The sequence below is a fragment of the Dama dama genome, chromosome 6, assembly GCF_033118175.1.
Source record: "Dama dama isolate Ldn47 chromosome 6, ASM3311817v1, whole genome shotgun sequence".
NCBI classification, from domain to species: domain Eukaryota; kingdom Metazoa; phylum Chordata; class Mammalia; order Artiodactyla; family Cervidae; genus Dama; species Dama dama.
In genome coordinates, this window is record NC_083686.1 from 32,688,415 (window position 1) to 32,701,536 (window position 13,122).

Genomic DNA, 13,122 nt, shown 5'->3' on the forward strand with positions numbered 1-13,122 from the left:
ACCCTTTTACCATTATGAAGTGGCCTCTTTATCCTGGTAGTTTTGTTTGCTCTGAAACCTATTTGTCTGATAGTGAAATAGTGTGCTTTTCCCTTGATGTTGGCATCATGATATCTTTTTCCACCCTTTTACTTTCCTTTTTTGTGTATATTTAAGTGGGCCTCCTTGTAGATAGAATATAGTTGGGTTTTTCTCTTTATTCAGTGTGACACTCTTTTAGAGGCATGTTTGCACCATGTATATTTAACATGTGACATGCGAGATCTTAGTTCCCCAGCTCTTCCCCCGCAGCAGAAGTACAGAGTCTTAACCACTGGACCACCAAGGGAGTTCTGTTGATACTATTTCTGCTATTTGTTTTCTAATTGCCTAATCTGTCTGTTACTGGTATTCCTTTTCTCTCTCTCTCTCTTTTTGTTGAATAATTGAGCATTTAAATTATATTTTATCTTTACTGACATGTTGCGGTTGTAACATCTTGTCCCTCAGTATCCATGGGGTGTCTGTTCCAGGAGCCTCCATGTATATGAAAATACGTGAATGCTCAAACCTATTGCATCAAGTGGTATGATATAATGAATATAGTTGGCTGGCTGCGTTCTTGGGCTTCCCTGTGGCTCAGCTGGTAAAGAGTTCGCCTGCAGTGTGGGAGACCTGGGTTTGATCCCTGGGTTGGGAAGATCCCCTGGAGAAGGGAAAGGCTACTCACTCCAGTATTCTGGCCTAGAGAATTTCATGGACTGTATAGTCACAAAGAGTTGGACAACTGAGCGACTTTCACTAACATCCATGTCCTTGGATGTAAATATGGAGGACTGACTATATATTTTTTGGAAAAAAAATCCACATATAAGTGGACCCACATAGTTCAAACCTATGTTTGAGAGTCAGCTGTACTTTCTTTTGCTTTGTTTAGTGATTCAGTTCAGTCTCTCAGCTGTGCCCGACTCTGTGACCCCATGGACTACAGCATGCCAGGCTTCCCTGTCCATCACCAATTCCCAGAGCCTGCTGAAACTCATGTGCATTGAGTCAGTGATGCCATCCAACCATCTCCTCCTCCCTTCAATCTTTCCCAATGAGTCTTTTCCAATGAGTCAACTCTTTGCATGAGGTGGCCAAAGTGTTGGAGTTTCAGCTTCAGCATCAGGGTCTTTTCCAATGAGTCAACTCTTTGCATGAGGTGGCCGAAGTATTGGAGTTTCAGCTTCAGCATCAGGGTCTTTTCCAATGATTCAACTCTTTGCATGAAGTGGCCAAAGTATTGGAGTTTCAGCTTCAGCATCAGTCCTTCCAGTAAATATTCAGGACTGATTTTCTTCAGGATTGACTGGTTTGATCTCCTTGCAGTCCAAGGGACTCTGAAGAGTCTTCTGCAACACCACAGTTCAAAGCATCAATTCTTCGGTGCTCTAGCTTTCTTTATAGTCCATCCATACATGACTACTGGAAGAACCATAGCTTTGACTAGACGGAAAGTGATTACTTTATGGTTTATAGTGTAAATCTTTACACTGTGTATTCAGATCTAGCATCACTTCCTGTATGGTATAAGAAAGTTACAACAGTGTTCTTCTGTTTCTCTTTTTCCAGGATTTGAGTTATCAATGTCTTAAAATTTTACTTTTACATAATGTTATAAACTCACAATACATTATTATTTTTGACTTAACCAGTCAATTATCTTTAAAAGAGATTTTAAAAATAAAGAAAAAAGGGTTTTGTCATTTCTGATGTTCTCTATTCCTTTGTGTAAATTAAGATTTCCATCTAATATCGTTTATTTCTGCCTGAGCATTTACTTTGACATTTCTTATAGTGAAAGTGCCACAATGAGTTCTTTCAGCTGTTACATGTCTGATGAAGTCTTTACTTCTTTTTTTTGAAATTGAGTATAGAAATTTAGGTTGACAGTGTCTTCCTTTCAATGTTTTAAAAATGTGCCATTGTCATCCAGTTTGTACTGCTTCCTGGGAGAAAGTCAATTGTCATTCTTAACCTTTCCTCTGTAAATTGCATGATCTGTTTTCTCTGATTATTTTTAATATTTTCTCTTCATCCCTGGTTTTAAACAATTACGATACCCCTTAGTGTAGTTTTCTTTTTACGTTTTGTTCTTTATTTGCATCATGGTCTGTGAGTTTATTGTGCTCCTAGAAAAATTTTAACTGCTTAGTTCTTCAGGTATGTTTTTCTCTCCCCTTTTCTCCAGTCTCTTTCAGGGACCTCAGTTTCACATGAACCAAGTGAAGTTGTCCCACAACTCACTTAAGCTTTTTTGATTTGGGGGGATTTTTATCCCCCAGTTTTTTTTTTTTTTTTTTTCCGTTTTTCATTTTGTAAAGTCTGTTGCTCTGTCTTCAGGTTCACTTCTGCAGTGTTGAATCTGTTGTTAATTCCACTCAAAGTGTTTTTCGTCTTACTTTTTACAGTTTTCATCTCTGGAAGTTTTTCTGCTTCTTGAGCATATGAATTATATTTTTAACTGTTTTAGTCTTTGTCCACACATTCTATTATATGTCATTTCTAAGTCTCTTCTATTGATTTTTCTATCTAGAGTTGTATTTCTTGCTTTTTTGCATATTTAGTATTTTTTTTTTTTTGCATATCTAGTTTTTTGTTTTTGTTTTTTGGTGTATGTTAGACATTATGAATTTTACCTTTTTGGGTGCTGAATTATCTTGAATTCCTTTAAATATTCTTGAGCTTTTTCAGGGACACAATTAAATTACTTGAAAACAAGTTTTTTTTTTTCAAGGCTTACTTTTAAGCTTTGCTAGGTAAGACCAGAGGAGACTCAATTTTGAGGCTACTTCCCCCCCAGTACTGATGTAATACACTTTTCTATTTTATCCAGCGCTGTCCATGTTAAAAGATTTTCCGTTTGGCTGAGGAGGAACACAGACTGTCTGGCCCCGTTTAAACAGCGATTGTTTCACTGGGACTTTTCTTCTGGTTCTTCCCCTTGAGGTGATTTCCTCCCCCAACTTGGCTGAAGAAGTGAAAACAGCCTGTCTGGCATCCTGTCTGTGCATCTGCTCACAAACTCTAGCCTTGAATTCACACCCTGTTCTCTTCAGTCTGAGAAGACCACCAAGCTCTTTTCGAGTTTCCCTTCCTGCTCTACCTTCTGGAAACTCTGGGCAGTGGCTATGGCAGTCATAAAGCTCAACTCAGTTGTTTTTCTTCTCTGAGATTATTGTCCTGAGCTGCCTATTGTCCAGTGTCCCAATTGTTTCATTTATATTGTCCATTTTTCAGTTCTTTAAGACTCAATGGACATGGGTTTGGGTGGACTCCGGGAGTTGGTGATGGACAGGGAGGCCTGACGTGCTGCAGTTCATGGGGTCGCAAAGAGTCGGACACGACTGAGCGACTGAACTGAACTGAACTGAAGGCAGGAAGAGGATAAATCTGTTCCCCCTTATTTAACTAAGGCCAGAAGTGGAAGTTTTATGTATATACCATGTATCTCTTGTCTGTCATTCTTTTTCATGCTTTTGTTTTTCCTAGCATAGAATGCCTTTCCTTCTTTGATTAATTTTTAACTCTAGTCTTCAGATTTCAACTTGGATGAACCTCATTTGTGAAACTTTCCATGGCCTCCACTGATAGAGATAATCACTTCCGATTCTTTCAGGTTCCCTTAGTTTCTGGTACTTCTGTATGTAGTACTTAATAGTGGATTATTTGATTACTCCTCTCTCCCAATAACATCACAGGCATCCTGCTAGGTATTTTATTTATCTTATTTAATTTAATCCTCACATTACCTCATGATGTTGTTGCTATTGTGTTACTGATAATATGCATGTCCACTTAATACAGTCAGCTCTAGTGTAACAATGGTGGACTTGAAGTTACACTCTCAGCTTTTTAAAACCCACCTCACAGGATTTAAGTGTCAACTGCAGAGTGAAGTGAAGTGAAAGTGAAGTCGCTCAGTCGTGTCCGACTCTTTGCGACCCCGTGGACTGTAGACCACCAGGCTTCTCCATCCATGAGATTCTCCAGGCAAGAATACTGGAGTGGGTTGCCAGTTTAACTAACACACAGTAGGCATTTACTTAGTATCCCTTCCCCTTGGTAGCCAAACATTGAGAAGGCAGGTAATTTAGTTACCTGTTGAAAATTTGAGATTTTATGATCCTTTGGACAACCTTAGCTCATATATTTTAATTCTTTTCCTTTGTCTGGATGTTCTGTGTCATTTGTAACCATGTTTATGTCTTGGTTTCATTATTTGCCTAAGTAATCTTAAAAATAATTGATGAAGACAAGTGTGAAAAACATATTTTTTTAATTCAGTTCTTGTGACTGTGAACACAAAAAAGGAATTCATGCCCTCTGCTTAGTAGAGCATAAAAGTGTTGTTCTTGCTGCCAGTTCATTTCTTTCATTAATTTAGCAAACAGGTTTTGTGTGTCTGTTATGTGCCAGGCCCTGTTAGTCACTGGGGATACAGTAGCAAATAAGGCAGGCTCTGTCTTAAGGAATCTACAATCTCCTAGGAAAAATAGGCAAATAAGCAGTGAAAATACACGTGATAATTGTTATAATAAATTGAATGTGTAGTGTTATGATGCACAGAAAGATGATCCAGCACTGTCTTAAGAAACTTAGGGGCATCAGGGGAAGCATCATGGGGAAAGTAACATGCAATTTGAGACCTGAGGACAAGGAGTTATTCAGGCATAAAATATTGGGGAAGAGGAATATTCCAGAAAAGTGTCTTAACAGCTGAAGAGAGTGTACCGTGTTTGGAGAACTGAAAGCCTTTAGTACACCTGGAACATGGAGTGTGATGGTAGAGTGACAAAAAATGAGACTGGAAAGCTGAGCAGAGACTAGATTATGAACATCTTTGTGATTAGTGGAGTCTCGACTTTATCATAAGGGAAATACAAAACAACCAGAGTTTTTAAAGCAGGAAAATGATTTGACTGGATTTTATTCAAAAATTGAAATGCATGCCATCTTTTTTAGTTGGAAGTAGATAGATAATACTTAAAACTGAAAAATCAAGAAATAAATTGCAAACATGTTTATTGAGAAATATAGCGGGTGAGTATTAGAAGAAATAACTGAAAGAATTGAGGATGGCTGTTCTTAGGGCTTGGGAATTGGGTTATGGAAGAGTTAGGCCAGGAACTGATTTTTTTTCCCTCCCTGTAAGACTTGTAGAATGATTTGCCTTTCTTAATCTACATTCAGTGTAGCATAGTGGTTAAGAATATGGATGCTAAGGCCAGACTGCCTGGGCTGAATCTTGCTTCCACTATTTATCAGTTGCTTAATTTCTCTGTGCTTAGGTTTTCCGCTCTGTAAAAATGGGAATAATAATAGAATTTTTGTAGTTTTGTGAGGATTAATGAGTAAATACAAATAAAACTGTGGTTCGTAATAATCACTGAGTGTTAGCTGTTACTCTCACATGTTAGCGTGTTCAGGTACTGATCGTAAGGAAAACAGACAAATCTGCAATCAGAGTGGGGCATTTTTTAAATGTTCCTTTTAGTAATCAAGAAAACAGGCAAACAAAGTCTGAACAAGTGTAGATTTCATCCACATGACTATTAAGATTACTTTAACGCACAAGTAAGGAATGTTGTATGTTAGCAACTGTAGGGTACACATTCCTTTCAAGAATGGAACGTTTGTAAAATTGACCAAAGAAATCCTCAGATATTAAAGTGTGAAATTATGTAGATTGTGATGTCTATTCACAAGGCATTTAAGCTAGAAGCCAACACAAAAAATAATTGTAAAATTCCTCATAAAATTAGAAATTTAAAAATACACTTCAGGTGAATCCATAAGTCAAAAAAGAATCATATGGATCAAAATTTGGGATGCTTTTTAAAATCATTTAAAGTTTTGCATGTGTATTTTAGAAAAGAATATCTAAAAGCTAACGGAGTTTTTATTTCAAGAAACTCAAGGGAAAAGAGAAGTAGAATTATTAATATAGGAAACATTTCAAAAGCCAAGTTCACAGGCAGCAGCCAGGGGCTAGCCCCAAAAGCAAGCTAAAGATAAGGCCTGCTGTGTTAACTTTTTTCAACACACTCAGTTCAGTTCAGTAGCTCAGTAGTGTCCGACTCGTGACCCCGTGGACTGCAGCATGCCAGGCTTCCCTGTCCATCACCAACTTCCGGAGCTTGCTCAGACTCATATACATCGAGTCAGTGATGCCATCCAGCCATTGCATCCTCTGTCCTCCTCTTTTCTTTGCCTTCTGCCCTCAATCTTTCCCAGCATCAGGGTCTTTTCAAATGAGTCAGTTCTTTGCATCAGGTGGCCAAAGTATTGGAGTTTCTTTCAGCTTCAGCATCAGTCCTTCCAATGAATATTCGGGACTGATTTCCTTTAGGATGGACTGCTTGGATCTCCTTGCTATCCAAGAGACTCTTAAGAGTTTTCTCCAGCACCACAGTTCAAAAGCATCAATTCTTTGGCACTCAGCTTTCTTTATAGTCCAACTCTCACATCCCTACATGACTACTGGAAAAACCATAGCTTTGACTAGACGGACCTTTGTCGGAAAAGTAATGTCTCTGCTTTTCAATTTGCTGTCTGTGTTGGTCATAGTTTTCTCCCATAAAATTAACGTCTTTTAATTTCATGGCTGCAGTCACCACCTGCGGTGATTTTGCAGCCCAAAAAAGTAGTCTGTCACTGTTTCCATTGTTTTCTCATCTATTTGCCATGAAGTGATAGAACCAGATGCCATGATCTTAGTTTTCTGAATGTTGAGTTTTAAGCCAACTTTTCCACTCTCCTCTTTCACTTTCATCAAGAGGATCTAGTTCTTTGCTTTCTGCCATAAGGGTGGTGTCATCTGCATATCTGAGGTTACTGATATTTCTCCCAGCAATCTTGATTCCAGCTTGTGCTTCCTCCAGCCCAGCATTTCTTATGATGCACTCTGTATATAAGTCAAATAATCAGGGTGACAGTATACAGCCTTGATGTACTCCTTTCCCTGTTTGGAACCAGTCTGTTCCGTGTTCAGTTCTAACTGTTGTTTCTTGACCTGCATACCGATTTCTCAGGAGGCAGGTCAAGTGGTCTGGTATTCCCATGTCTTGAAGAATTTTCCACAGTTTGTTGTGATCCTCACAGTCAAAGACTTTGACATAGTCAGTAAAGCAGAAACTGGTGTTTTTCTGGAACTCTCTTGCTTTCTTTATGATCCACTGGATGTTGGCAATTTGATCTCTGGTTCCTCTGCCTTTTTTAATCTAGTTTGAACATCTGGAAGTCCACGATTCTCGTACTATTGAAGCCTGGCTTGGAGAATTTTGAGCATTACTTTGCTAGCGTATGAGATGAGTGCAATTGTGCAGTAGTTTGAGCATTCTTTGGCATTGCCTTTTTTGGGATTGGAATGAAAACTGACCTTTTCCAGTCCTGTGGCCACTGCTGAGTTTTCCAAATTTGCTGGCATATTGAGTGCAGCACTTTCACATTGAGTTTCACAATGAATTTTCATATTGAGTTTCAGCACATTAAGGATGTGAAAATTTGGGGACTTTGATACACTGCCAAGCAGAATGTCAACTGATACATCCACTTTGGAAATTATGTTGGTATCATCTAATAGTTAACTTTGCATTTTCTTGGTCAATATATGCTATAGAAACTCCTCCCTGTGTATCATGAGGCATATATAAGTGTACTTATAGTCTTACTGGTAACTGTCCAGAACTGTAGAATTGCTAAATTATGGTATATCACAATAGAATAGTGTAATACAACAGAATACAATATGAAGTGAAAACAAACAGCTACCTTGATATGAATAACTCTTATAAATATTCAAAATGACCCAGTTTATATAAAGTTCCAAAACAGACAAACCTTAAATATATTGTTTCAGTTCAGTTCAGTTCAGTCGCTCAGTTGCGTCTGACTCTTTGCAACCCCATGAATTGCAGCACACCAGGCCTCCCGGAGTTTACCCAAACTCATCTCCATTGAGTCGGTGATGCCATCCAACCATCTCATCCTCTGTCGTCCCCTTCTCCTCCTGCTCGCAATCTCTCCCAGCATCAGGGTCTTTTCCAATGAGTCAACTCTTCGCATGAGGTGGCCAAAGTATTGGGAGTTTCAGCTTCATCATCAGTCCTTCCAATGAACACCCAGGACTGATCTCCTTTAGGTTGGACTGGTTGGGTTTCCTTGCAGTCCAAGGGACTCTCAAGAGTGTTCTCCAAGACCACAGTTGAGAAGCATCAATTCTTCGGTGCTCAGCTTTCTTCACAGTCCAACAACTCTCACATCCATACATGACTGCTGGAAAAACCATAGAGTAGACGGACCTTTGTTAGCAAAGTAATGTCTCTGCTTTTTAATATGCTGTCTAGGTTTGTCATAACTTTCCTTCCAAGGATTAAGCGTCTTTTCATTTCATGGCTGCAGTCACCATCTGCAGTGATTTGGAGCCCCCAAAAATAAAGTTTGACACTGTTGCCACTATTGCCCCATCTATTTCCCATTAAGTAATGCAACCAGATACCATGATCTTAGTTTTCTAAATGTTGAGCTTTAAGCCAACTTTTTCACTATCTTCTTTCACTTTCATCAAGAGGCTTTTTAGTTCCTCTTGACTTTCTGCCATAAGGGTGGTGTCATCTGCATATCTGAAGTTATTGATATTTCTCCTGGCAATCTTGATTCCAGCTTGTGCTTCCTCCAGCCCAGCATTTCTCATGATGTACTCTGCATATAAGTTAAATAAGCAGGGTGACAATATACAGCCTTGACGTACTCCTTTTCGTATTTGGAACCAGTCTGTTGTCCCATGTCCAGTTCTAACTGTTGCTTCCTGACTGGGGTACAGAAATAAGGGTTGTAAGACTTTATAATATACTTTTCCATATATACTATGTAGATGCTCAATAAATATTTCATAAATAAATAAATCAGCTTTATCTCTGAAGCAAAAATGGTGAATACCTTTTTAAAAAGTCTAATAGAGAACAGACTATGATTATCGTGGTGAAGGGATGGATTGGAAGTTTGGGATCAGCAGATGCAAACTATTGTATACAGAACGGTTAAACCACAGGTCCTTACTGTGGAGCACAGGGAACTATGTTCAGTGTCCTGTAATAAAGCATAATGGAAAAGGATATATAACTGAGTCACTTTGCTGTAGAGCAGAAACTAACATTGTAAATTAACTATACTTCAATGAAATCAATTTTTAAAAAGAAAAGTCTAGTAGATTTTATTATTTATTGTAGGGTTAAGGATAGAAATAATGATAATAGCTTGTGTTTATAAAGTTTCTTCTTAACTAGACAAGTGACCCCTTTTCAAGCATTTATATTGAATATCAATAGCTGAATATAGATAGTAAATGAACATACCTTAAGCCAACATGTGTGTATATGTGTGTGTGTGAATTCCAAAAGACATACTTCTAACCCAAGGGGTTCTGGAATTATTTATTTATACTGAACTCATCTTTCAGAATGATTCTGGTAAGAATCCATTGGCATGCTCCTATCTTCAGAAGCTAGTATAACATAGTTTATCAATGTTCTTTGAAATAAACTCTTACTATTGACTTTATTACTATATCTGACTTTTTTTTAATTGCCAACGTGTATTTTTTGAAATTCCCATTTTGATACTAGGGGCTTCCCAGGTGGCTCAGTGGTATAAAGAATCTGCTTACTAATGCCAGAGAGATGGGTTCAGTCCCTGGGTCAGGAAGATCCCCTGGGAAAGGAAATGGCAACCCACTCCAGTATTCTTGCCTGAAAAATACCATGGACAGAGGAGCCTGGAGTGCTACAGTCCAAAGGGTCGCAAAGAGTCAAACACAACTTAGTGACTAAATAGCAGCAACAGTAGCATTCTGTTATTAGCTTGTGACTATTAGGATGGCTGACTTAATAAAGTCCTTAATATAGTTTGTCAGCTTTTATATTTAAAATAATGTTTAAAAACTGCTCAACTTTATGTCATCTCAATTCCAAGAAGGGAAACAATTTTTTACTTGATAAATCCTTTTTGTGTGAAAGGCTTCAAGTGGAAGTGACAAACTCAAATGCTTGTAGTGGCCACAGAGGTGATAAATGAGAGAAGAAGGATGGGAACTTCGATAAGTCTAGAGCACATAGTCCTCCGTCACTGAACAGGGCAGCTGCTACTCAACTCTGTAGCCAGGAGGGAATATGGATTATGGTGCCAAATCTAATTTTTCAAAATACGTCATATATTTGGCAGTTAATTGAGGAATTTTAAGTACTGTGCAAGTGATCCAAAAGAAGTCTGTGGGCAGAATCTAGCCACCAGGATATTAGTTTGCAAATAACTGTAATTACAGGATACACAATTTTGGTGAAATAATTTGTTTTTGTTATGTTTTACATGTAGTCGACAGAGGTATGTTCTTGGAGACACAGCAATGCAGAAGATGGCCACGTCCCATGTTTTCTTAAGTGGTATGGGTGGTCTTGGTTTGGAAATTGGTAAGCAGTATTTTTATTCATAATTTTATATGATGCTTTTGAGCAACATAATTTAAAGAACTTAATTCCTTTCCTTTGTGTTATTTTCTATAAAGGAAGTTAGATCCAAAATCTTGATCAGATTCAATTTTGATATTTTTTTGGCAAGGCTATTTCACGTTCTTCCATGAGAAACCAGTTATGACTCTCTTGCTTCTCTTTTGGTGGTATTAATAGCTGTTAATGATCTTGCTCTGTACCCATTAATTCATTATGGTAGAGAGCACGCACACATTCATAACAGCATGTCTGGAAGTATACACTGAAATTTTAAGAGTGATTATATATCTCAGTGTGGTTTGATTATGGAAATCAAATTTTATTTTTATTCCTTTTTGTTCATCTGTATTTTCTAAGGAACTGTAGTCAAGAAAAGTAGTCAAACAGTTAAAATTACTCAGTCAGAAATATGAACAGACTCCATGAAGACATATCTAATGTACAATTCCTAATAAGCTATTCCTTTTTTCCTCCCTTTATAGCAAAGAATCTTGTCCTTGCAGGGATTAAGGTAAGTGGGTAAATGTCTTTCATAAGAAGAATTGCTTCTTATGAACTCTTCTTTTTTTCCCCTCATTGATAGTGATAATATTATTTACACTTTGGCTTAATTATTGCTTCTTCATTTAGTAGAAAAATTGTCTTAATTCTCTATTTTCCTTTTTTAATAATACTTTTTATTATAGAAAATTTCAAAATTATACTAAAAAAAAAAAAAGAATAGTTTTAGCAAACCTCATGTACACATCACGTATGTGCAGTTATCAGCTCATAGAGAAATTTGTTTCATGTATCTCATTCCCCACTGCCCCCTAACTGCCCAGTTATTTTGATATAAATCTCAGAAATCCTGTTATGTTGTTCTTAAATTATTTTAGTATATAGCTCTAAAATATAAGGGTGTTTTTTGAAAACAACCACAATATCACTTTCACACTTAAAAATGTTAACAGTTTTTTAAATAGCATTATTATCTTCAAACAAAACTTAGCAATTTGAACTACAGCATTTATATCACTTTCTTTGGGTCAGAAATTGGATGTAACTTTGCTAATTCCTCTGGTTGAGCATCTCTCACAAAGCTCCAGTCAACATATTGGCAGGGCCTGCAGTCATCTTGAGGCTGGGGAAAGGGTCTGCTTCCCAAGCTCGCTCATGTAGTTATTGGCAGGATTCAGTGGCAAGGATGTGCCAGTTCACATTCCCACGTCAGTTCCTTGCTGGCTATTGATTGGAGGTCACCCAGAGTTCCTTGCCATGTGGCCCTCGCCATAGGGCAGCTCACAGTATGGCAGCTTATTTCATCAGAGTAAGCAGGCAAAAGATAAGAAGGGAAATGTGCAGGGTCTTTTGTAACCTAATCTCAGAAGTGACATTCCATCACCTGTGCTGTAGTCATTAAAAGCAAGTCACTTAGGAGACGAGATAGCACAAAGGCCTGAATATCAAGAGGTATGAATCATTGGGACTGTCACAGGAGACTGCCTACCATAACCATCAAGTATCTAGTTAAAGTTCATATTTTCCTTTCGTTTACTTGGTTTGTTCTAATCCAAATCCAGGTAAAGCCAATATACTGAACTTGGTTTCTTTTAATCAGTAGATCTCCCTTCCCTGATTTTGTTTTCTTCCTTGCAATTTACTGGTTAAAAAATCAGGTCATTTATCACATGCACCTCCATATTTTTATATTTGTGTCTCTTCTCTTATTATAACGATTTGAGTCTTAATGACATGAACCTGATTACTTATTTGCTTTACCCTATATTATATTCTGGGCTTCACTTGTGGCTCAGCTGGTAAAGAATCCTGCAATGTGGCAGACCTGGGTTTGATCCCAGGGTTGGGAAGATCCCCTGGAGAAGGGAAAGGCTATCCACTCCAGTATTCTGGCCTAGAGAATTCCACGGATTGCATAGTCCATGGGGTTGCGAAGAGTCAGACACTGCTGAGAGACTTTGACTTTCATATTACAGTCTACTTGTCTATGACATAGTTCTAGAAAAACAATTCCAGCATTATTAATATCCATGTGATTATTGAAAACAGTTTAAGGTGTTTTTTTTTTTTATCCCTAATATCCCATCTGGATTTGACAGACAAATTAATTGCTTTCTTAAGTCATGTTAAATTTGTGTAGTTGTGCAACAAATTCAAATAGATAGTTTTGCCCATTTATTCATCTTTCTTGGGATTTTTAGGAATTGCTTTTTTAGTTTGATTTAATTTACTATTATATGAGAAATAATGCAAAGTCAAATTTATAAAGCAAAGTATGTTCAGGTAAGTCTATCTTCTCTCTACCCTAGTTTGTCTTTTGTGTATTAGGTCACCTTCTTCTTTTAATCTTTTTAAATATAAGCAAATGCATGCACATAAACATGCAAATCTGTACATGTGTGTTTGTACATTTATCCTCACCTGCCTTTCTTAGATAAAGTGCCATACTTACTTCTACCTTGCTTTTTTACCACTTATCAGCATATCCTGGTTTTACTCCGTAGTGATTTTTTTTAAATTTTTTTTAATAACTGTATAGATATACATTGTGTAGATGTATCATACATAATTATACACAGTTCTTCACTGGTAGACA

At 37.5% G+C, this 13,122-nt stretch overlaps 1 protein-coding gene across 1 annotated transcript in view; it reads left to right on the forward strand.

The window, feature by feature from the left end:
- The window catches only part of UBA6 (ubiquitin like modifier activating enzyme 6), an 82,091-nt gene that overhangs the window by 12,196 nt on the left and 56,773 nt on the right, over window positions 1-13,122 (forward strand). The window contains exons 3-4 of the mRNA XM_061145861.1: window positions 10,393-10,487; window positions 11,009-11,037. Of these exons, the coding sequence (XP_061001844.1) occupies window positions 10,393-10,487; window positions 11,009-11,037 (124 nt within the window). The remainder of the gene's footprint in view (window positions 1-10,392; window positions 10,488-11,008; window positions 11,038-13,122) is intronic.